Here is a 26,852-nt window from a genome sequence, read left to right on the forward strand (position 1 = left end):
AGGACTGACAGCTTCCCTCCCCTTGTATAATACAACCCCCCTATATCTCTTCCATATAATGGGTTTTTGCCTAAGCCTACTTGATCTAAGGGTTTTATTGGAAAAATTGAAAAGTGACAAGCTTGTAATGTCTTTGCCATAGCACCCAATGCCTTCATGACCTGGCCCTAACCTGTACAGATCCACCTTGTATCACTCTCTCCTTAGAACTATTTTTATTCTAAAACTAATCTATGTAATGCTTCCCTGGTGGTTCAGATGGTAAAGAATCTGCCTGCAATGCAGGAGACCAAGGTTCTATCTCTGGGTAAAGAAGATGCCCTGGAGAAGGAAATGGCAACCAACTCTAGTATTCTTGCCTGGAGAATCCCATGGAAAAAGGATCCTGGTGGGCTATAGTCCATGGAGTCGAAAAGAGTCAGACATGACTGAGTGACTAACACACACACACACACACACACACACACACACAAGTGTGTGAACACGTAACAGTTTCCAGAACATGCTGCATACTTTCTCAGCCGCCATGCCTTGCACAGGCTGTTTTCTTGTGGACAGAAACATTTTTGTCTGATTGTCCTCCTGGACTTAATTATTACTCTTCACTGTCACATTAAATTTTATACATAACTGTATAATTTCATGACTTTATTATAAAATGGATTAGCTTTACTTACAAATATTTAGGGCAATATTGTATTAGTATAAGCTCCCTTCAGGTAAAGAACCACTTTTTCATCTTTGAATTTCTAGTGTCTGTCATAAAATAGGTGTTTAGTAAATGTTTATTGAATAAATTAATTTAAAAAATCACACTAAATGAAATATTAAATATCCTTCTATATTAACTGAAGACCTAAGGCAATGTGATAAACAGGGTGGACTTAAAAGAGTTAAAATGCTCGGGTTGAAATATTCACTCCATCATTTACATGTTACATTGAACAAGATACTTAATATGCCTAGTTTTCTCATCTCTACAATGAAGCTAATAATGAAATCTGGTGGTTATTGAGGGCATTCAGTGAATTAATAAACAGAAAATATTTTAAAGAGTTCTGACTCCATCTATAATAATGACTCCATCAGTGTTAGCTACCATTATTATTATTTCAGGCTGAAATATTAAAAAAAAATGTAACTGAGAGGCACCTTATTTAAGGACTAAATCAGTTTAAAATAACGTTGATTATAATGATATAATCTCATAATAATATAATTATCTTGTTTTTCCCTGCTCAACATCCTTCCTATCCTCTGATCTTAACAGTTATCAGGTTTTTCTTTGAGGAAGCCTCCTTTCCACTGTTAGTCTTTATGTCCAGCTCTGCGACTCCATGGACTGCAGCCCACCAGGCTCCTCTGTCCATGGAATTCTCCAGGCAAGAATACTGGAGTGGGTTGCCGTTTCCTTCTCCAGGGGATCTTTTTGACCCAGGAATAGAACCTGGGTCTCCAGCACCGCAGGCACATTTTTCACCATCAGAGCCACCAGGGACCAGATGTGGCTGAAGAGAAACAGAAGTGGCAGCGGGATGGCGAGGTGACACAAGCAGGGCCACTGATACTGAGACTTGCACTCTTGCTGAGACTAAGGGCAACGAAGTAATTAGAACACGAGCCTGCAGCTGCTGGTGGAAAGAAAGCAGAGTCCAGAGATGGAGAGATACACAATTCCCAACTACTCATGTGATTTCCTAGACCCTGCTGAGCTTTTCTTTTTTTTTTTTTTTTAATATACACAAAACAATAAATTCTGTTTTCAGCTTCATCCATTCTGAGTGGGGCTTTGGTACTAAAACCCAACATGTCCTGAGTAATGATCATAACCAGTCATTGTTAAGATGAAAGCCTACAATACTAAGTTACTTTGTTATCAAGTCCTACATGGGCTTCAAGGTATCATTGTAAAGGGACTAGGAAAACTAGAAATTTTGTGTAAAACCAGAAATTTTGATCCAAGTGAAGATGGAGATTATTTATAGGGTTATCAAAGAATCATAGTCTCTTCATACTTGGCCAGAAACAGTAAGTACAAGACCCTAGAAAAGTGCTCTTCTGGTGTGCACGAAGATCCTGAAGAGTTTGTAGAAAAGGCAGAGTCTGCCACATTCCTGACCATCAGGGATCAGCAGACATCACCACGGAAAATTTCCAACGCTTACTTCTTTACTCCTCTGATTATTTGACATTTCTGTCTGACAAGGAATTCTCTGATTTTACCAGTTCAGTCATGAATAGTAAAAGATGATCTTTTCAGATAACATCCAGAATTTTAAAGGAAGTGTGCTGTTCTATAAGCGGTTCCTTGTTTGGCCGAATATTGCTAAACACAGAAGTAAAGGAACCTCAGTAACAATTAATGTACATCAAAGATGTCATCTGGTTATTTTAGTTATGTTTGCACAAGTAATGGAGAGTGGTTTATCCACTGAAATTGCAGAGGTTATACGACAAACGGAATTTACACAAACTAAATTTGTGAATTGACTAAAACAGAATCATCTACCCAGACTGAACTAATTCTGTGCTTCTTAGGATTTTAACATCCAACATGATAAATATAATTAACACTGCTGTCTATTATATATGACTGTTGTAAAGTAAATCCTGAGTTCTCATCACAAGAAAAATTTTTTTTCCATTTCTCTAAGTTTGTATCTATACGAGATGATGAATGTTTATTAAACTTATTGTAGAATCATTAGGCTGTACACCTTAAACAGTACTGTATGTCAATTATATCTCAACAAACTTAGAAGAAAAAAAAGCAATAAATAAGAAAATTCTGTGCTTTTCAAAAAAAAAGAGAGAGAGAGAAAAGGCAAGTTCTGAGGCTCCACCTAGAAATTCTGCAGCAAGCCCAGTATTTTTGCATTTCTGATGAGAACCCCAAGTGTGCTGAAAGTCCATAGATATTAGCCGTCCACTATGAGGAACACTGCCATAGAGGATACAGTTTTGTTTAGCTAATTAAAGTACACAAATCCAGTTGGGAACGAATCCCCAGAAAACACTGAAATGCAAAAATTCTCATAATTATTTCAGAAACCAAAAGAACTTCAAAGACTGAGTTTAAGCCCTAATTCTGAAGCAAATATGGGGAAATTTGGAAGTGTCTCAGCTTTAAAACTAAAGAACATAAATATTACACTCAGTTTTTTTCTGTTACTTTTTTTCTTTAAAAAAGGACATGGCATAGAATAAAAATAATTTAAAAGTTGATTTCAAGGTTATAGTTTTATCAGTTCCATTACAATAATCTATAGTAACTTTCTAGTAGATCTTTGCAAACAATTAACAAAGGCGACCTTTGAGAATTCATCTCGGGGCAGCTATAATGAGCACAATTATAATAATTGGTAAGGAGCTTTTACAACATTCCATAATACACAAAAGACAACATGGCAAAATGAAATAGATTGTTTTCTGAGGATACCACATGAATTTCACAAAGGAAATCTTATGTTGACTATGATGTGTACAGGGGTGATACAACAGTCATTTGATGCTGGATCATACACCATGGGAAATAAGAAAACCATTTCCCAATGTGTATCCATGTTTGCCTTTGTTAAGGGTCAGTGGTTATATAATGGTCAATGATGTAGCTAAAACAGGGAACTATCCAGCCCTTTCAATAGAATTTTCCCCAAGAGAATCAAGCCCACATACTATAAAGCATCCATTGTACACGATGGATTGACTCTCCTGTGCACTGAAATGGTGCCAGCTCTTCACCATCCTGGGGAGAATTGAGGAAATTGTCTCTAAATCATCTTCTGTAGGGTTCAGTTGCCTTGTGAAACCCAGTTTAGAGAGGCTAACTAACATAGCTTAAACTGAAAATACATACTCTGGGATAAACTGCTGTATACCTTTTTTTCTTCCAAGCAAGGTGGTCTAAGAATAGGAAATAATTCTTTGAGCAATTTAAAATCTCAGAAACAGAACCAGAAAAGTGATGTTCAGCGCTCTCAAGTCATACTTTGTGCATCAGTATACAGCTCTGTGCACAACTATGTACCGAGATTAAAGATGTCAGTGGAACTCAACTGCAGTTCTCTGCAGACCCACACAACAGAACTTTACAGCGTGAATGTCTTGGACTCCATCCACATCTACTAGTTGTTCAACTGCCAAGAGTGCCGCACTATGTGGAGATCCTGTTCAATCCAAGGAAAATACAGTAGCACAACTTCAGCAGAATTGCAAAATAAATTCTTACTTGATTTTTGCTGGGAGCTTTGTGAAAGATTTACACATTTCTAATGGGTTTCTGTGTAGAGACTGATAATATCTGCTCTTGATTTTTGTGTCAGACCCTGCTAATGAAAAACACATTCTCCCTTCACTCGTGACTAATAATAGAACCCAAACAAACTGGGCACATTGGCAGGATGAAAGACTACATTTCCCAGCTTCCCTTGCAGCGAGGTAGCCAAAGAAAGCGGAAGTAAATAGAAATGTTCTATGTAAGTAGAAAGAATTTCACTGAAGGGACTATATTCTGTATCCTCCTCTCCCACCAACTCTCTCCCCACCCTAACCACCTGTTTTTTGCCTGCCAAAGAATGTGATTAATGGAAATCCAACAACCACTTTGTGTCATGGAACTTACCTTAAGTGTGGAGGCTATGTGTCAGAATGGTGGAACAGAAAGATAAAAACACCCTCCTACTCTGTCTCATTGCTGCTACACATTTCTGGGCTGTCGACTCTAAACTCATTTTATATGTGAAGGTATAACACTTTCATCATACCTAAGTCTCTGTTAATTTTAATTTTTTTTTTGCAAGTGGCAGAAACTAAACCTTATTAATATAATCTATATGCATTTTTCTTATTCAGTAAAGGCCAGGTGAATTAATAAACTAATTGGGATGAATATTTGAGAAGGTTTGCAAGCTCTAAAATTTGAATAATGCATATAAGCATATAAAAGAAGGAGTACTTTAAGTGGTTCTAAACATATGGAAACAAAATTTTTCACCTGTTAAAATGTATATAATTTTAAAACTGCATATAACATAAAGAGGAATTCAGATTAAAAAATAACTAAGGAAAGGAAGTCAGTACAATGTATACTATAAATGAAAATTACTAAAATTAGTATCATGGTTAATAGCATAGCATATAATGTATACTTATCAAAGGTAACTAACAGGACCAAAGAAGATATGGCTTGAAGTCCGACTTATGGACAAACTGTGTGTATTTCTTATTTGTATACTAGTTTTTGATATCTTTGTGTGACCTATTCATTTCACATCTCTTTACACTAAGTGATCCACTTCTGGGACAAATGGAAGACTGTGGTCTTTTAGCTTTTATGTACAGCTGACAGACATCTTTAGAAAAATTCCCAGGACAACAGAAAATCATTGACATGCTTTTGATGTCCAGTGAGACTATCAAGTTTGATATTTGCTCTGTACTCTAGAAAAGGCATTAAAATATTTTAAATAGGTCTAGCAAAAGGGATTGAAAGCATAAGATTGTATTTAAAATAAAGTCTATTTCTTAGATTGCTTTTGATTATCTAGGCAGAAATTTTATTTCAGTGTTGCTCAATAATAATAAGTATTTGTGCATATGGTGAATATTTGGTCCATAATATTTTGGGGAAGAAAATATTCATGTTATACATCCTACTAGGATTTTAGAGCCATCCAAACTCTTGCCTATTCCACTGTTAGGTGGACTTTGGGGAAAACTGTTAAGACCCACCTCTTCAGTGTAATCTCAGTATTATGCTCTTAATAACTTCAAATCCTTGTTTTGTCTTCATATGCAAATGTCCTCGGTAGTGTTTATGTAAATCATTGGCACACATCGTTCTTCACTCTGACTTACTTAAGGCAGTGCGTAGGTATCTAATTAGAATGATTTACTCATGGTCATCTCAGTTAATTGCTGAATACTCTTAATGTTAAGCAAATGTGGAAAAGATTTTATATGTCTAAAAAAGATTCTATTTCCAAAAAATGATTTTTCTCTATCACTAACTTCTTATGACAAGTATATAAAACAACTTTGAGATGGCAAGATAAAGATACATTACCCCTGTGACATCCATAACCTTGATGGCTGCCAGCTGGCCCGTTTTGACATGACGACCCTGTAAAAAAATTTTTAAACAATTCAGTTCTGATAAGCAATATTAGCATTAGGCTTCAACTGTAATGAACAATTATGTGGATCAGTGTTACAGAGTGCCAATGGGGAGGACAGATAGATAGACAAACAGACATACAGAGAAATCTTAAATGCTTTGTAGATCAACCTCTATTTAATGTTTATTTTGTAACACATGTCCATCACTTTGTCTTTTGAGTTTGTTTTAGCAGCTTTTGTCAAGTTTAATAAAAGAGAAAATGTCAAATAATGAGGTTCTACCTCCTCTCCAAGGTGTCAGGGGCTTGAGTTGGAGGAGGGGTGTACATGGAATATCTGGGTGGAGCAGACGAAAGCAGCTAGTTTCCTTGATTATTAAAATCTCTTGATTATTAAAATCTCTTGTATTGTGACAGTCTCAAATGGATCTGACTCTGCTGGAGTTCACTTGAGACTGCTAATTTATCTTCATCTTAAAAGGGGACCTAAAGGAAAATAGAGAGCAATCAATCTGAATTTATCATCAAAGAGACACTATTGAGCCCAAGGAACTGCTTCCCCAGAGAGGGTATCTCTTGGGCTTTTTAACTACAGGAAGCATCAGGCACTTGGAATGGGAAGAGAACAGGATGTGGAGAGGAGGATATCCTCAAAGAGAAGCTTTATCTGTATAAAAAACATAAAGTCTATATCTGACTCTCAGACAGGAGCAAAGATGGTCAGTCTCAGTATTTCTATGCATTCTTTATGTGGCTTTTAAAATACATTTTACCTGCCACAGCTATCAGGCAGTATACTATACCTTCCAAGGCAAATCCCTTTCACCTGAGGCAAATCCCTTTCACCTTCTAGGTCTCAATTTCCTCATCTGAAAAATGGAAATAATGACAGTACCTAACTCACTGCATTGCAAGGAGGATTAAATGAGACAGTAATTGTTAAGTGCTTGACGGTGCCTGGCACAGAATAGCTGTAAGAAGATGCTGGCTGTAGTTGTTTATGGCCCTGTCTTTAAGTGCTGTCTTCCCTTTTAAGTTATACGTTTCATGGAGGAAAGTGCGTGCCTTGTCATTGTAGCCTGAGTGCCTGGAGTAGCGCGTGCCCAGCCCATAGACGGGGGGGGTGGGGGGGGCATGTTTCTGGATGAGCAGCAACAGTTAGCGAGGGCACGTCTGCCTGAAGCTGGAGGAGACAGGCTTGGTGCTGCCTGTCACTTTTCTTCTCATACATCCCAGCGCTGTGTATGTGTCTACCCGATTCTAACAGTGCTTCCTTCACCTTTCAACCGCCATTCTGCTTCCTATCTTTCCTCCTCATTCAGGAAAAAGCACAAGTAAGAAGACTTTAAATCACTGATCTAATATGGTCGCAGACGTACTTCAATTTTCAATAAGCTGAGGGAGGGGGTTGGAGTTACCACTCCAAGAGTCCTGGACCAGAATTCCAGAGGCCTGGTTCTGCCCATGACCAGCTGGTTCATCAGAAGCATATTATAATCATCCATCTGGGCCCTGGTTTCTCCATCTGCAAATTGCACTCTGTGGTTGGAGATGGTGGGGGGAAAGGTATCATTCTTAACACCCCAAGGAAATTTAGGAAAATTAGTTGGAAATTTAGTTTTCACAGTGGCTGAGTGGAGGAGAATAGTACTGTGCTATTTAGAGCCCAGGGGCCAGCAATACTGACTTCCTGCAGAGCTGGAGGGCAATCTCATACAAAGGAGAAGTGGCAACAGTGCCCTCTGTTGATAAACCCTGAATGACCTCCAGGGTTTTCCTGGTCCCAGTAAGTCTGTGATGCTGTAATGGTGACCTTAACAAAGATCAGCTGCTTCTCTTCGGGAATAGAAAGTCTTTATAGAAAGGGTCATTAAACAATGACTATTTCTCTAATATAGCACTAAAGAAGGGTAGGAGCACTGCAGACAGAGGGTTTGGCTGATCACACAGCTGAAATTTCACCCTGAAATTCTTTTAATGGTGCCATGCAGCCAGGGAAAGGGAATGTTTGGGTATGTCTTGTGGGGACCTCTAAGAAGTGACCCCTGCCTGGCTCACCACTGGTGGGTTCCCACCTGCTTTTACTTTGTGGTCCTTAACAAAAACTCACAGCAGTGGCCACAAGACTGGAAAAGGTCAGTTTTCATTCCAATTCCAAAGAAAGGAAATGCCAAAGAATGCTCAAACTACCGCACAATTGCACTCTCACACGCTAGCAAAGTAATGCTCAAAATTCTCCAAGCCAGGCTTCACCAGTACATGAACCGTGAACTTCAGATGTTCAAGCTGGATTTTAAAAAGGCAGAGGAACCAGAGATCAAATTGCCAACATCCGCTGGATCATCAAGAAAGCAAGAGAGTTCTAGAAAAACATCTATTTCTGCTTTATTGACTATGCCAAAGACTGTGTGGATCACAACAAACTGTGGAAAATTCTTCAAGAGATGGAACTATCAGACCACCTGACTTGCCTCCTGAGAAATCTGCATGCAGGTCAGGAAGCAACAGTTAGAACTGGACATGGAACAACAGACTGGTTTCAAATAAGAAAGGAGTATTTCAAGGCTGTATATTGTCACCCTGCTTATTTAACTTATATGCAGAGTACATTTTGACAAATGCCGGGCTGGATGAAGCTCAAGCTGGAATCAAGATAGCTGGGAGAAATATCAATAATCTCAGATATGCAGATGACACCACCCTTATGGCAGAAAGCAAAGAAAAACTAAAGAGTCTCTTGATGAAAGTGAAAGAGGAGAGTGAAAAAGTTGGCTTAAAGCTCAACATTCAGAAAACTAAGATCATGACATCTGGTCCCATCACTTTATGGCAAATAGATGGGGAAACAGTGGAAACAGTGAGAGACTGTATTTTTTGTGGCTCCAATATCACTGAAGATGGTGACTGCAGCTATGAAATTAAAAGACGCCTGCTCTTTGGAAGAAAAGCTATGACCAACCTAGACAGCATATTAAAAAGCAGAGATATTACTTTACCAACAAAGGTCCGTCTAGTGAAAGCTACGGTTTTTCCAGCAGTCATGTATAGATGTGAGAGTTGGACTATAAAAAAAGCTGAGCGCTGAAGAATTGATGCTTTTGAACTGTGGTGTTGGAGAAGACTCTTGAGAGTCCCTTGGACTGCAAGGAGATCCAACCGGTCCATCCTAAAGGAAATCAGTCCTGAATATTCATTGGAAGGACTGATGCTGAAGCTGAAGCTCCAGTACTTTGGCCACCTGATGTGAAGAACCTACTCATCTGAAAAGACCCTGATGCTGGGAAAGATTGAAGGTGGAAGGAGAAGGGAACAACAGAGGATGAGATGGTTGGATGGCATCACTGACACGATGGACATGAGTTTGAGTAGGCTCCGGGAATTGGTGATGGACAGGGAAGCCCAGCATGCTGCAGTCCACGGGGTCACAAAGACACTGAGGGAACTGACTGACTGATAATCTAACACTAGAAAAGACCACTTACTTCTCCTCCATTTAAAATCTCTGTTTCAAGTTAAAATAACTGTTCTCGATGAGTCTGACAGACGACCAAATAATACACCTTGGGGATGGCAGTTTGGGTTTAAATGAGATCCTAGAGGTGGAAAAATTAGCAGTCTCAGTTCAGTGCCAGCAAGGGTCCATGCTCTGGAACAGGAAGGCGGCTGAGCTGTCAACCTTTGATGAGGGGGCCACCAAGAAGGCTCCCCAGCACGAGTTGCCTTTTACATCACTGGGGGATGCCAAACTAAATTAGGATCCAGATGAAGGCAGGCTCTGAGGGGATGGCTAGGAATCAGCTGACCTATAGGATCACCAGACACCTGAGGCACATCAGCGTTAAGACAGTATTCAAAGAGGCGACTTCATAAAGTCACAAACAAATTGAATAGGAAAAGCCCTCGAGGGGCCTAATCTAATCCTTCTTTTAGAGATCAGGCCAAAATCTCACAACTAATGAAGACCTAAACACAGGATGCTTTTTCATCTGTTCCACTTCTGCTTTCCAGCTCCTGAATGGGAAATTTTATTACTAAAATTTAAACATAATTTTTTAAACCAACCTTTTCATATTTTATTTAATTTGAATTAAACATGAGCCATTTGTCCCTGTTTCATGTAGGATTCAATTTTTTTTTTTTTTTGAGAGCAGGGAAACAGGATGTTATTATTACAAAAATATGTGAAGTGAAAATTCAATACTACTAATTTTAACTTATTCCCAATTACAAGAGAAATTAAAAATATAGACTCTATTTAATTTGTATCTATAGTACATATTCAGCCAAGGAGTAAAAATTAAATATGGGGGGAAAAGAAACTTTAAAGGAGACAGAGAGTTAAAATTTTTTATCCATGAAAATTAGGGGGAAATATTCCATTAAATTGCAATTGCTGAGTCATTTCTTAATGAAAGATGAAGTAAGAGTGTTTTTTCTACTGACATAACCAACAATAACAAAAATAACAGACTAAATCTGGAAAAACAAAATTGGTATTCCACTAGGACCAAAAGCCTCGATCATGTCCTGAAACATAAAGAGCCCTCCGAAAGACAGGAGGAAAAAAAAAGAACATCAAATCAAGTCAGGGAGAGCAGAGGCCATGGGGTCACTCAGCTGGCATGAACCTGCGTCCCCCCAGAACAGAGTTTCTCTGCCGAGTTTATGATTAACCTCTCTATCCAAAACTTTATTCCCTTTCTGGTTCCACACCTGTTCCCCTTGAAATTGACAAGTATCACAGACAAGGGAGGACTGGAACTGAGCAGGACCCTGAGGGGCCCTCCTGGGTACAAAGCCCCTTCGTGTCTCCCTTACCTGGTTTGTGGAAAAAGACTTTAGTTTCCTTAGGCCTTCCTTGAGTTTCAAAGAGCAGAGTTAAGAAGTTAATGATTTAGACAAGAGTCATTTGGCATCCAGTTCCCTCCCAAAGGGGTACAGATAACAATCAGATGTGTATCTTTGAATTATTCTGCAGAAACTAAGACACCCACCCAGATAGAGGATCGTGACTACATGCTGACCACAAGCATGCAGACCCCAGACTAGGAGGAACCAGAAGGTTGAGTTCCAGAAACACCACCCTGTTACCTCACCATAAACCCATCAGAAGAAGGTACATGAGCTGATCAAGGATCCTTATGGCCCTCTCCCCTAATACTGTCTTTAAGAACACTTGCTTGAATGCCATTAGGGAGTTTGGGTTTTTTGAGCATGAACCACCCATTCAACTTGCTTGGTCCCTGCAAGAAATAAAATTTCTCTGGAGAGAAATCTGCTCCAGACTCTTGGCATTTAGGCTTATTTGGCCTCATTGTGCATCAGGCATGTGAACCTGGACTGGACAATAGGTGGGAGCACTCCACGCAGGTGCTTAGACAGACTTACAAACCCATTCTGCTTCCCCTTCTTTCTATCCTTCTACCTCACACTTGAGTACAGTCCCTTCAAGGATTATAGTACCTTCAGCTCTCTAGATCCACAGGTTCCACATTCACATATACATTCAACCCAACTCAAACAGAAAATACTTGGGAAAAAAGTTCTGGGACGTTCCAAGAAGCAAAACTTGAGTTTATCTGCATGCCAGTTACTATTTACATTGTATTTATCACTATTTAGATAGCATTCACGTTGTATTAGGCATTATAAGTAATCTAGTGATTATTTAACCTATACCAGAGAATGCGCATGGGTAATATGCAAATACTGTGCTATCTCATGTAAAGGACTTGGGCATCCACAGACTGTGGGACCCAAGCAGGATCCTGTAATCAATACATAGCCCAATCCCCATCCCATCATAGATATGGAGGGACTACGTTGCCCCTTTACCTACTCCCTAAAATAAATATAAGAGGAAAACAATGGTTGTGTCCAAAATAGCCATTCAAGCCTGGTCTCTTCTATTGCTGTTATTTTCTGAGGAACAGTGAGATGGCTTAAAACTGCTGGCTGGAGGCAAGCCTGGAAGAGATGCCTTTCGTTTCTAGGTCACTGAAATACATTTGTTTCTAACACAACACAGGAGAAAATCAGGGCTGAGGAAAATGCAGAAATTCTGCCTACCATCTCCATTCCTCCTTGCCCAAGGACTCACACGGGTAGAGTGCTTTTAGTTCTTTGTGCTTAGCTTAGATTTGATCTTGCCTTTATTGAGGAAGACTTCTTCAATTTCCTAACTTCAAGCAAGTGCCCTTACCTTTGTGTTTTCACAGCATCCTACACTAACCTACCAATTGTAATCCAATACTGTAATTTTTAAAATGTGCACCATAAGAACCATGAAAATAAATCAAATGAAATAGGAAAAAACAAAACAAAGCAAAATGCAGTGCAGAGCATGTAGTAATGGTAGCTGCTGTTTCACAGAATAAATGTTACAGTTACACTGATCACCTGTCTATCAATGATATTGTAAAACACAACCCAGATTCTCCTTTCAAGACTGAAGTAGCTGACAGCTCTCAACCAAGGCCCTCTTGGAACTGCCAGAAACCCAAGGTCATGCTCCCTCCTGGAGACAGCCAACTCCAGTGGCTGGCTGATACAGAAGTATAAAGGCCAGGCCTTTAGTTTTAAAGTTGGGCAATTCTGTAGAGGCTGCTCAGCTCCTGACCTCTCCTTGAGATGGCTGAAGTTTGTCTTGAGACGTGCATGCGTGCTAGGTCGCTTCAGTCGTGTCCAACTCTTTGTAACCTTATGAACCTTAGCCCACCAGGCTCCTCTGTCCATGGGATTCTCCAGGCAAGAATACTGGAGTGGGCTGCCATGCCCTCCTCCAGGGCATGAGATTACATTGCAGGTAAACTCCTTCCTCTGCACAATACTGTGCACACTGCTCAGTCACTCAGTCAACTGACCGAGTTACTCAGTCACTCAGTGTCCAACTCTTTGTGACTCCATGGACTATAGCCTTCCAGGCTCCTCTGTTCATGGGATTTTCCCAGCAAGAATACTAGAGTGGGTTGCCATTTCTCCCTTCGAGGGATCTTTCCGGTCCAGGGATTGAACCTGTGTCTCCTAAGTCCCCAACATTGCAGGTAGAGTCTTTCAACATTTTGCACAATGCCAGTTTATTTTTGCTCCTACAGGTGTAGATCCTAAGAACACTCTCCAGTATAATTCCTACATACATGTATCTCCATCTCAGAATCTGTTCCCTTGGAAACTCCATCTAAGACAATTGGTACCAGGAATGGCCTGAGGAGACATGCTCTCAGAGTAGCTGTCAGTAAGACTCCATCACTGGTGGCAGGTGGCTCACTGACAGTCCCTGGCACACTGCAGCAGCGTCGCTGTCAACACGTTCACTAGTGGGGAAATGGAGTAGGTTACAGGTGCCAGGGAACACACCGGTGAGCCCAAGATTTCAGAATTCTGAGAGGTCCTTAGGAAACAGTAGTTTAAAAAGGTAGAATCAGATGGCTTTTGCAGAGAGTCACTGATGTACTAGAGAAAGACAGTGAAGACAGTGGAAACCAGAGGTGACTGATCATCAACTGAAGGGAACATGTGAAAATCATAAGGGAGGTCAGATTAAATTCCAAGGTCTGTGCAATACCTTTAACCAAGATGGGAACATCCCTTCTGAAGATGCGGAGGGCTCCAGGGATGAGGAGTTTGAAGCACCCAAGTGCATCAACTTGAATGTCTCTATTCCAAGTTTCAGAGCTCATTTCTTCTTAATCAGGCTTGAACTGATATTCAACTTTTGTTTTACTCTAATAATTCCTGAATCTGGTCCTTAGCTGTTGATCCTGACAGCACCTCCCAAAACACATCCTACATGCAAATATCTATTATCATAATTTGTTTCCTAGGGAACTCAACCAAAGTATCTATCTATCTATCTACCTACCTACCTACCTACTTACCTATCTGTACTCTCAATATTAATGTAACATAATAATTTTTACTCAATCTGGGGTGAAAGATTTTAGAAAAACTCTGACCTAAAGCGTGAATAGAATAAACTAAGGACTTTATTCAAGCATTGGGAGTTATATTCCAGATAACAAGAAGAGCATGTTCAAAGGTCCTGTGGTGTAGCGATTTGAGCATTCAAGTAACTGATGGCAGGCCGGTATGACTGGAGTAGACAGTATATGTCTAATGAGTACATACAGGGTCTCACAGGCCATTTCAAGAAGTTCTACCTTCATCCTAAGACTGATGGGCAGTCACCTTAGGGTTTGAAGCAAGGTTGTAGGGTCATTAAGTTTGCCTTTTGAAAAAAAATTCTCTGGAGGCAGGGCAGGGAACAGGGGAAACTAGAGAAGATGATGGAACAGTAACACAGGATTGCTTAGCAATTCATTTACAAGATAATGGCTACTTGGACTCGGATGGAAGTAATGGAGAAGATGAGAGGTAGAGAGAGTCCAGAGATATTCAGGAGGTCAAATCAACAAGATTTGAGAACAGATGGGATATATATTCATCCCCATGTTTTCCAGAGTGTTTGACATAGCAGGGATTCAGTAAACATTTGCGAAATAACAGACTGAATGAAGTAGTGACATCTGAGGGTTGTATTCAGGTTCTTGGGCAATACCATCCATATGACCATGTCAGTTTCTTCCATTTCCCACTTCCGAGTCCTATGTCAGTACAAACACACATACACATTTTTATCCAGTCACAAAGTGTATAGGAGCAGATGAGGCAGGGTTGTAAGCAGGAATTACAACCATTTCACCCATAAATAAATTATAAGATGATTTTAGTGGATGAAGTTCCTTTAAACTCTGTAGAGAGGCCAATTTACTTCCCCTCTGCAGAGATCACAGAGAAACTAGAAATTGGTTTTAGCTTTCCTTCTGAGAGTGAAGGTGAACACCAATTTTCCACTCATGATTAAGATTAAAGCATAGTTAAGATACCTATCTGAACATCTTCAGGAATGCAACCCTTCTTTGATACGTGTCTTGAGGCAAAAAGGTAGATAAGAGAAGTTTATGAAAAGACTTTGTAAATCCTTATGATCAAGGAACAAGAATGTTCACAGAATATGCTTGGCACGGTGTCTGCTCCTACGGTTTCCCCAGGTTATTGGGGCCTCTATTTATCCTTGGCCTGCACATACCATTCATCTGAGACTTAAAAATTCCTCCTGACCACATAAGCAGAGCCCTCGTTGCTCCCAGACTGTGGCAAAGCTGAAGCAAGGTAGCGATACAGGACAGTTCCCAAGCAACAGTTCTCTATCTCAACAACACGCACTGTGAATTCCTTTGCTTGGCACCTCCAAGAAGCAGAAAATGGATTGTTTTCAAGATTGTTCAGGGCTGGGCCAACTGAGAATTGAGGCTTGCTCACAGAAACAGGGCAGGAAGAAAAGCCCGTGTCTCATTTTTCTTTTTAGAAACTAGCATTCCTGTCTTCATGGCTGCCAGTTTGGCTTAGTTTATAAAAATCAAAATGGATGGTTAAAGGGGAAAAAAAACCAAATAGCTACAATTTTTAGCAGACAATAGTTAATATATGCAGATTCCGTGGCAGGAAGCCTGATGCCTGTACCCAGGAAAGGCGTGCACAGCTGAAGTGACAGCAGTGAGAAGCAGACAGGCTGTGGGGTGATGAGAGCTCAAAAAAGGAGCAGAACCAGTCTCTTGGCCATGGCCTTAAGCCAAGAACACATTGCCCAATAACCTCCTTGCTCAACCCCTCAAATGAGCACAAAACAGAAGATCTTACTGGCTCTCATCTGATTTATGCCACAGAATTACCACAGTCTTTTGTGGCTTCTGTACATTAATTTCTGGGAGGACTAAGCCCCCTAGACGTGAAGGATCAAAGGCAGGGGATAGAACGTCTGCGTGCAGCCAGCTCCCCAGCCTCCCCAATATTCTTCCGCTCCCCATTCACCATGACAGCCTTCCTTATCCTCCAAGTCAGGGTGGTACGTGGGGATACGTGTGGCATTTAAAAGCTCTGGTTCCTGGACACCAGTACAGAATGAAGTTTATACCCAACCTCAGTAAAGGCTTGCCAGGTGGCTCAGTGGTAAAGAACCTGCCTGCCAGTGCAGGAAATGCAAGAGACGCCACTTTGATCCCTAGTTCGGGGAGAGCCCCTGGAGTAGGAAACGGCAACCCATTCCGATATTCTTGTCTGGAAAATTCCCTGGACATAGGAGCCTGGCAGGCTACAGTCTATGGAGTCACAGAGTCATGCACAACTGAGTGCGCATGCGCTAGCATTCAGTAAAAGGGGAAAACAACCTTCTGACAAAGTCGTCCAGAAGCTAAAAGCATTCAACTTAAGCAGCCTTCTGGCAATTTCTGTCATGAAAATGTTCATTAATTAAATGTTCTCAATTTTTTAAAAGTCAAAGCAAAAACCCTATCTTGGCTCCCAATGGTTATTTTTGGTTTTTATTGGGGTGGCCAAGTGAGATTTCTGTACTCTATGAAATCTGAGAGTCAGGCACAGGTGTTTTAAAATACATGTGCATAGTATGGTAGAAAGGCCAGGAACCCCCTTAAGATACAAAGATGGGCTGTTCTTGATACAGTCTGTAAAAAGCTAAATGTAATAACATATATAGCTCTTGGAGAAGGCGATGGCACCCCACTCCAGTACTCTTGCCTGAAAAATGCCATGGACAGAGGAGCCTGGTAGGCTGCAGTCCACGGGGTCGCAAAGAGTCGGACACGACTGAGCGACTTCCCTTTCACTTTTCACTTTCATACACTGGAGAAGGAAATGGCAACCCACTCCAGTGTTCTTGCCTGGAGAATTCCAGGGGTCACACAGAGTCGCACATGACTGAAGTGACTTAGCAGCAGCAGCACATAGCTCTTAATAACGTACACTAAATAATCCATGTGAACTATACAGAGGCCAATTTCTCTTTCCTCTTTAGTCTGTAATGCCATGGGCCCTTCAGTCCTCCAGGCACACGGCTACTACATGCTAGGAAACTCCTCAGGACTCTGCTTATGTCCATTCAATTCTCTGACATTGTCAAGGACAGAATTTTGCAAAGAGTAGGTGCTAAATCATGCTGGGAAACAGGAAGTTTCCAGGCCTCGTGGACCTTATATGCTGCCCCCAATCATGGTGAAAAGTGAGACTCCAGTGACCTGGTGGGCTGCTGTCTATGGGGTCGCACAGAGTAGGACACAACTGAAGCGATTTAGCAGCAGCAGCAGCAGCGGCAGCAGCGGCAGCAGTGACCCATCATGGCTGAATCTGTGGGGTGCCTGATAGAACTGGGGGAAATGCCTACTCAGGAGGGGCAGAAAGCTTTTTTCTTAAGAAAAAAGAGATTGTAACTATGGCTCACAGTATGGAAACTGTAAAAGACTCACTGGAAAAGATCCTGATTTTGAGAAAGATTCAGGGCAGGAAGAGAAAGGGGGCAACAGAGGGTGAGATGGTTGGATGGCATTCGACTCAATGGACATAAGTTTGAGCAAACTCAGGGAGATGGTCAAGGACAAGGAAGCTGGGTGGGCTGCAGTCCATGGGGTTACAAAGAGTCAGACAGGACTGAGCGACTGAACAATTAACAATAGGACCTGGAGGAAGAAGCCACACAGTCCGATGTGAATGTTTTGCTCAAGAAGGTTTGTGTTTGTTCTTTCAACACCCACACTGGGTCACAGAGTAACCTGGAGACTGGAGAAGACCTTAGCATTCTGCGTTTCAGATTCTCAGTTTACCTGAGGAAGAAAGTCAGGCAGACGAAGATATGACCAGAGAAAATCAAGGCCCTGATGCTGCCCAGCTACAGTTCCTCCGTCTCTGCCTCCCCTTTTCCTGAAAGAATACTAACCCCAGGCAGGCAGGCACGCTCTTGACGAAGGGCAGCCTATTTTTTTAAATTTCGAATCAATAGCTCCTTCTCTAGGGACTATTTTACAGGCAACTCTGTCTTCTGAGGACCTCAGGCAGACCCTGTGCTCACTTCATCCCACCTCCCAGCTGCAGATTAAGAAGATATATTATGTTGGCCCTCCAGGCCTTGCAAAGGTTTGTCAATTACAGCCCAAAACTGGCCCTGTGGTCAGATTTACGACCACGTGGTCAGGAGTGGGTGGGGTTGGCTTTGCATCATGAGGCACCACAGGCGCGGGGGCAGAGATTAATCATAAAAAGACGGCGCTGCATTTCATTTCACCTAATTTATGGCTTTCATAGGAAGCCAGTCCACCCACAGCACCGTCTGGGTCACTTAATAACAGAATGTCTTCAGCAGCAGCCAGAGCGGGTTTCGAGGCTCAGAAGTGTGCGGAAACAGAAAGGGCCGCACCTCAAGTAGAGAGAAAAACAACGCAAAGGACCACAGTGTTCCCAGCCATCATTCATGGGGTGGCAGGAACACAAATAGGGACCCATCTGACTTTTTATCAGGGCTGCTGATGAATAAACCCTCTCCCACTGTGTCCTCAAACCTCCAGAAGTTTTAATTAAAACAAAAAAAGTGTCAGCAAGAGAAGCACTGGAATGTAATTAGGGCCCACCAAATCTAAAGTAATATGGGAGGGGAAAAAAAAAAAAGACTAGTAATGAAAGGGAAGCTTTCATGTTCTTACTGAATCCCTGCTCTGTTGCTGACACAAAAATCAATTTCAATAGGCTTTAGTTGTATCTGAGCAGGAACACAGGCGACAGATGAAATTTAGTGAGCAATTTACTGGAGTCAGAAAGATTTCCATGAAAGAGAGGCTACAGTGAGTGCTCTCAACCAAATGCCTCCTCTGTAAGAACCCTGCAAGTTTGTATGTGTGTGCCTGTGCATACGGATATAGATGGGGGTGGGGACTATGAATAGTTGTATATCCTTTAGCCTAGAATAAAAAAGACACCCCCCCCCCTTACCTCACAGCCTTTAAGGGGCAATTTTAGCTCCACCCCAAGTGATACCTGGCTTCCCAGGTGAATCAGTGGTAAAGAATTCACCTGCCAGTGCAGGAGACTCAGGAGAGGTGGGTTCAATCTGGGTGGGGAAGATCCCCTGGAGGAGGAAATGGCAACCCACTCCAGCATTCTTGGCTGGAGGATCCCATGAACAGAGGAGCCTGGCAGGCCACAGTCCATAGGGTCTCAAGGAGTCAGACATGACTGAGCAAAGGTGATGTGAGGGGATACCTGGAGACACTTTTTTGATTGTCATCACAGCCCACTGCTGTCACTGATAGCTAGTGGGTAGAGGCCAGAGATGGTACCAAACCTTCTACAACTTACAGGACACTGCCCCCACCCCAACAAATAATTACTGGGCTCCAAAAGTTAATCCGGCCAAGACTGACAAGCCCCAATTTAAAATACTTTCATATTTAATAGGTGCTCAATGAATGCTGAATTCTTGTCAATGCCATAATCCCCCAGAGGCAAAGTTTACAAAGATCAAAAGATAAATAAACTCCTAAAAAAAAAAAAAAAGATAAAGTCTTGCCTTTTGGGATCTCCAGTACAGGTGGAGAGCAGATGGAGGTGTCATTGTTCTTTCTTTGCTTAGCAGTATTTACAAATGAGGGGCTTGTTCTCAAATTCCAACATGCATGGCCTTTTATAGGGACTTCCCTGGCAGTCCAGTGGCTAGTACTCCGCAATCTCACTGCCCAGGGCATGGGTTTGATCTTTGTTTCCCACATGCTGCATGGCACAGCCAAAAATAAAATAAAATGATGGAGCATTTATATGAACAAGGTTCTCCTCTTATCAACATCTATGGCCTTTTAGAACACAGGTAATACCCAATAGCCTGTGAGATCACTCTCCATCTGGCTTTTGTGTGTGTCAGGAGGCCAATTCCAAAATCTTCACTGTCTCCCAATGAAGCAGCATATTCTAAATTGAAAAAAATTGATAAATATTGGGGCTAAAGAGAACTTGGTTTATATTTGGACACAGAAATATAATTTTTGCTAATTATAATTTTGGAAAGAATATCCTATTTTCATTTCTCAGCCACTCTTCTCAATTTTTCGCAGTGTGTGTGTCCTTCTCCCCTTCTCAAATGTTTATAGTTTTTAACTGCTGGCAGCTCAATTCAGGAATATAGTATTTTATTTGATCAAAATATAAATCATGGTGAAACTTCCTGCTAAAATATAAAGGTCAACTATGTAAGAATAAAGGTGTTTGCCTTTACCCAACCTAAGTTCTTCAAATGAACAGATATAAGAATCTTGCCATTGTTGTAAGTGATTTGTTTTTAAGAAAGAAGGAAAGGAGGATCCACCTTTTCTTTAAAAAAAAAAAAAAAAGATGAGCAACATAATTCTACATTAATGACACCATTCACCCATTTTAGGCAACTGAGGATTAAAGAGCTCAAGTTTCTTGAAAATGGCCAAAGAAAAACATCCCAAATACAGATCTGGCATAGTTTATACAATGATTATGTCTTGGTCATGGTTCCACTTGCAACAGCAGAGGACCCAGATATCTGCAAAGGCTGAAAACCTTTCTCCTGCCAAGGGAGGTCGTCTGTGTCAGCAGACTGCATGAGCGACTGTGCTTTCCAAGCCCAGGCCTGCAAATCGTTCTTTGGGTGGGAGGGCGAGAGGACAAAAAGGACATTTGAAAACTGAAAGCGGTTTTATAAATACAGGAGGGCTCGTACATATGTATAATCTTTCAAAGTGGTGGTGACCATGGGCTGTGGCAATTTGTCAACAAACACATTCATCCCTGGGAAGTGAGCTGCTGGAAGTACGGCTCAAGAGCCTCTCAGAAACGTCCACCCTCCCTCCTGAGCAATAACGCTGGGCAAAAGATGACACCCTGGGAAAGAAAAAGGGGTCTTTTAAGTAAATCTGACGTGCCCCAGGATCTGGGCGGGTAGCTGACTAGTTTATAAGTGCATTTATTTGCAGCTAAATTTAGGTGCAATCCAACTGTGACCTGTCAGGTAGCTTCCTCTCAAGGAGGGTGAAGTTTCCTTGACTCCAGTGGCACTGTCTCCCACCACACTTCCATGCCTCCAGCCTAGACTGATTGGTCAGGGACTGTGAGAAGAGCAAGGAGAGCATCTTGCTTTTCAGCCAATCTTCTCTTCTCAAGCAGGCATTTCACCTGGTCCGAGAAAGTCAACAAACTGAGCACGAGCTTTGCAGGACCTAAGAGATGAGGATGGAAAGTAGGAGAAAAGGCTTTGGAGTAGGTTGAGGAGCCCTTGTATGACTTCCTAGTTCTAGAATTACTTTTGGTCGATAGTTTCCTTATCTGTGAATCGCATATAAAGTTATTTGCTCACTGAAGGGACTGAGCACACACACACATAACCATTATAGGCTGTGGATAAATGATGATGACGTCTGTGCTGGTCACTCAGTTGTGTCTGACTCTTTGCGACCCTACAGACTGTAGCCCGCCAGGCTCCTCTGTCCGTGGAATTCTCCAGGCAAGAATTCTGGAGTGGGTTACCATTTCCTTCTCCAGAGGATCTTCCCAACCCAGGGATTGAACCCAGGTCTCCTGCACTGCAGGTGGATTCTTTACTATCTGAGCCACCAGGGAAGCCATATGATGGTATTTCAGTGTTTTCAGTGTTACTAAAGATTGTGTTCTGACCTCATCTCCTGCTGTGTGTCTCCCCCTAGCCCACGCACACCGCCCTCTCCTCAGCCCTGAAACTTTACATTTCTCTTCCTTCTGTTCTACTTGCTTGCTCATATCCTTCAGATTTTGATTCAAAAGTCACCTTTCCTCAGGAGTCCTTCCCTAACCATCCAATCTAATGATTCCATTCCACTGTAGCTCTTATTATCTTCCATCCCGGCTTTACTGTCATCAAACAAATGATAAATTTATCTTGTACACTTCGCAGTTCTGACTCTTGAAAAGAGGTGTCTTGAGGGCAGACACTTCTCTTTGTCATGTTCATTCTCTCTCTTCGATGATAGATCAGTGCCTGCACTCAATCAATATGGGCTTTAAGAATAAATCTCCAAACTCAGTGGAAACACTTGTCCAGGCAGGTGCCTCTGTTCTCCTTATAAAAAACCACAGCATTTCTTATTCAAGGGCATAACAACTGATAGAACAAGTACTGTCATCAAATGAGGAAACTGAGGCTCGGGGGAGCAAGCTTTTAGCAGATTGTATTTTCCATTCAGATTGACCTTGCATATAAGTAAACCAAGCAAGAATGTATTACTCCTTTTTTATTCTGTGTAAAATCCTCCCTAAGGCTAACTAAAGGGCATAGAAGGGAAGTGAAAGTCACTCAGTCGTGTCTGACTCTTTGCGACCCTATGGACTCTAAGTCCATGGAAATTCTCCAGGCCCGAATGCTGGAGTAGGTAGCCTTTCCCTTTTCCAGGGGATTTTCCCAAACCAGGGATCGAACCCAGGTCTCCCACATTGCAGGCTGATTCCAGCCGAACCACAAAGGAAGCTCAAGAATACTGGAGTGAGTAGCCTAATCCTTCTCCAGTGGATCTTCCCAACCCAGGAATCGAACCGGGGTCTCCTGCATTGCACGTGGATTCTTTAACCGACTGAGCTATCAGGGAAGCCCATAAGGGCATAGAATAGAGCTATAAAATAAAATGCCTGATAATCAGTATATTTTGTCTACGAAGATTTACTTATGTAAATACATAAGATAGTTTTTTATTTAAATATTAGCAACATGTATTGAAAAGTTGTAAATGAGTATGGAAATGTTACAAAGTATAGAAGCAGAGGTGACTGCATCTTCAAATTATGTTCCTGCTAGCAATGGCCAGTAAATCAATCATATAGGTAGAAATTAAGGATGAGGTTGTCTGTGCTTTGTGAACCAGTGAGGACCCTGGATAACCTTTCCTTGACCACAAATGTGGAAAGACAGCACTAGGATATTCGCCTGAACCATTCAGACCTCAATCAGCTAAGGTCAGCTGCACAAAATAAAAATGACGAATTGCCTTTCCTTCCTCCTTTTCCTCATTTCCAGTTGTGGAACAGGTATAGGGATATGGCCAAAGATTCGAATATCAAGGCTAAGTTAAACCTGGTCACCAGGACCTGATTTCTGTCACCTTGGGCCTTATGTACTTGCCTACTATCCAACAGATCAGTATCTACCTGCATTTCTTTGGCATTAAGCTCAGGAATGTTGCATCTGCAACGTTAATGATTTATTTCAACCATGGCTTCTGTCTTCAGAAAGGATGGAAAGAAAATCAAAATGGTGCTCATTTAAACAAATAACTTAACTGATAGTTTTTATTATTAAAGTGTGACTTATGATATCCCACGATCTCCTAACCAGAAAACCTGTCTTAGATTCAGTAAACCATTAAAAGCTAGTATTTAATGCCAATAATAATACAATGTATTAATTTATTAATCACTGATAGACATTCATTAATTCATAGATGCAACTATTGAAAGATACATCAAGAACTGTACATAAATACTATGCTTAAAAGTCTTGAATTAAATCACACTTTTTAATAAAAACACATTAAACTTCTGTTTTTATATGTTTTAATATTTACTTTTTCTTTTTGAGAAAAATACCTTTTAGATAATAAATTCAAATCGATGAAAAATCTTTGGAAGATGGTAAAGGCAAGGAAACTGAAGGGATAACAATATACACATTCTACTCAGAATTTGATCAGTTTCTCATTTTTCAATAAGGCTTGAGGCAAATCTCTTTAACTTTTCATGAATTTTATACAGAAAGAAATAAAAATACTTGCTATGTCTGTTTCCTTTTATAGGACAAACATGCAAATAATAAGAGCAAGCAGATAGGGTGAGATCTTATGACTCACCTGATTGAGTCAACATTTCCTTGTGTTGCTCATAATGACTTCCAGTAGAACTGTCTAACCTTGATAATTTCTGTTCAGGGGTTTACAACTTATCACAAACACAATCAGCACAAGATTCCATTATTAAGTAAAATGACAGTCCATAAAAAACTTTCTGAAAAGGCATCACTTCTATAAATAGAAATGGATTTCAGTACACACTGGAGTGTGGTCAAGTTTTTACAAACAAAGGTCTTATAAAGGAAATCTAATTTCACATAAAATGGGCACAATAATTATAATAAGTTAAAAAAAAAAAAAACCTTCTTACCCTAGTCACAAGCCACATTGTTACACAATTCCAAGAAACACTAATACCATTCTTTTCTAGATGAATGGAAATTTCCTGGAATTGAACAACATAGCAGCCCTGTAATTTAAATTTAAATTCACAGACAACTTACTGAGCACCTGTTTTATATATAAAAAGTGGTGTGTCTATCTCTGAGTGGTCTGAGTCATAATAATCATAATTATAAAATTCTTGCATTAATTTAAGTTCATTTTAATAGATTTTACTTCTAAAAGAATATTTATAAAAATATAATTTTGTTTCCTATTTGTTTCATTTTCAGAGGCTTCTTCAAGTCATGACATCTTATTTTGGTGGCAGACATCATTCAAAAGAAAATACATAATATATGTTGTCCTTACAAGACACAGTAATTAAAGAAAAATAGCAAGGGAAAAATCTACTTTATCTCATTGAAAGAGAACTATTTTTATTAGATCCAGAATATTCTTTTCTAATTTACTTTGCAGGGTCCTCCCAGGACAACTCTACTGCAGAAAAAAAACTGAAGAGGGCTGAGATTTAAAGAGGCTATCTTTTAAAGGCCATGATACAATTTTAATTTTATGCTTAGTGCTATACTATTCTCATCCAAAGTTCTTTTTTTTAACTCAAATAATCAACATTATAATACATTCTCAAATATTTTCACTTATCCAGAAAAAAGCAAAACGACTGACAGCTGGAAACTTCCTGCATTTCAATTTATATCTGCCAGTACAGAATCACTCTCCAGTCTGGTCACATATTATTTCTGCCACAATTTTAGGGGAAGATACTATTAAGAAAATATCATGCTTTTCAATTTTAAATTTAATATACCAGCCTATGTGTTACAAAGGTCAGAAGGAAATGAACTTTATGATTGTATTTTATTAAATTGACACACCCATATTTGATATATTTCACTCACTTAAAAAATTAATTCAGTGGCAGTAAGATAACAACAAGTTTACTGGTTCTCTATAGATCAAAGGAAATTGTCTAGACTTCAACAAGAGACCTGAAATTACTATGAGATTATGAAAAAGGAGCAAGGAACCTACTTAGAAACAGTTCTCTAAGTTTCCTAACTATTTGCATTTAACTTACACCATTAATTATATACCATTAATTATTTATGAACAATATTGGTACTGGATTACCAATATTCTCAGATACTTCTAAGAAATACAGTATTAAAGCAAGTGATTTGGAAAAGAAATTTAGAATAAAAGGAAACAGGAATTCAGATCTGTTGAAACATCTACCTCCATTGTATATAAAGGAACCAGCTGTGTAGGGACTTGGGTCTGATAAAGCAAAGACCTTAGACCTTTACTCTTTAACAATGCACTTAGGTACAGATGTAATTAATACTAACTCCACAACCTAAATCAAAATTAAAGAAGTTAGAGGCACTTGTGAGAGCAATCTGAATGATGTCAGAAAAGGAGTCAACATATTCATGATATCACAGGCTAAGGAAGAAGCTGAGAAAATATATATAGTAACAGACACTAATCATAAGAAAGTCAACAGAGCCGTGGATCACTGTTTTCTATGAAAAATAAGTGAAACAATAGATTTAATGAATAATTTGAAGTTTTTAATATTCTTATAGATTTGTGAAGGTAATAAAAGACAGTTATCTACGAAGGTTGGGACATCTTTTTAAGATACTTTTATAAAAATAGATCTTCAGGATTTTGTATGATGAAGGTGCTATAGTACTCCATAATGTAAGAGGCGAAGACTAGAGTGGATGTTAAAAATCTGCATAGTGATTTTTCTTTTTTACAATTTATGCATTTCTTTCCCATAGATCACCTCATTTGCTTTTAATAATTTTCCCCTGAGCACCTACTAACATAAATATGAATATTGCCCTCATGGAACTTATAGTCAGTCATAGCTTTCCTACATTATATGTTTTTAATACTATACATATTTTTAATTTAAGTAAATGAATATCAAGTCCTGTTGGAAATGGTAAGAGAAAAAGAAGTGGAGGTAGGGAGCAGAAAAAGAACAGAAGTAGTTGTCAGTATAGGGCAGTCTTCAAAACATGAAGGAAGCAAAGGCAAGGAAAATTAGAGAGTGGAACCTCAGGTAGAGGGCAAGGGGTGTGAATGAGAGAGAGAAGGGAGAAGGAGGGAGGGAGAGAGTGCAGACAGACAGAATGTTGCAGAAGAGGTTAATGAACCCAGATCAGCCTCTTCTGCCACATTCAGGATGTCTTGGACAGCGCTAATCCTGAGCCCTGAGGAAGGGAGTTGAGAAATTCATACTAGGTTACTGTGAGCTGGGCTTACCTATTAGATGGACATCACCCAAACTCTTCCCAAGTCAAATAAAAAGGCACCTGTCTGAGACAACAGTGGCAATTAAGATGACCCCACAACTGTGAGTAATAAATTAGACACCATTGAATACTTAGACTGAAGAATCAGTGAAAGAAAGTGTGTCTTCATATTCACACTTCAAAACAAAACAGACTCTAATTACATTGATACAAATAGGGAGCTGGAAATAATATAAAATATGTGGTTATCATAGCTGGTAAGTGAAAAACATTATTAATAACTAATACCTATGTATTGCTTACTATGCCAGGCGCTGTTTAAAGCCTTTCATATCTTATCGTAACCAACTATGAGGTGGATATTAGTATTATCCTCATTTTATAGACGAGGA

The 26,852-nt window shown here is 40.2% G+C and overlaps 1 protein-coding gene across 10 annotated transcripts in view; it reads right to left on the reverse strand.

Moving 5' to 3' along the window:
• Positions 1–26,852, reverse strand: part of TNIK (TRAF2 and NCK interacting kinase) — a 400,746-nt gene that overhangs the window by 165,307 nt on the left and 208,587 nt on the right. For all 10 annotated transcript variants that reach the window (XM_040248755.1, XM_040248731.1, XM_040248749.1 and 7 more), the window contains exon 3: positions 6,065–6,121. In XM_040248755.1, the coding sequence (XP_040104689.1) occupies positions 6,065–6,121 (57 nt within the window). The remainder of the gene's footprint in view (positions 1–6,064; positions 6,122–26,852) is intronic.

The sequence above is a fragment of the Oryx dammah genome, unplaced genomic scaffold (genome assembly GCF_014754425.2).
Source record: "Oryx dammah isolate SB20612 unplaced genomic scaffold, SCBI_Odam_1.1 HiC_scaffold_2, whole genome shotgun sequence".
In the NCBI taxonomy this organism is placed as follows: Eukaryota; Metazoa; Chordata; class Mammalia; order Artiodactyla; family Bovidae; genus Oryx; species Oryx dammah.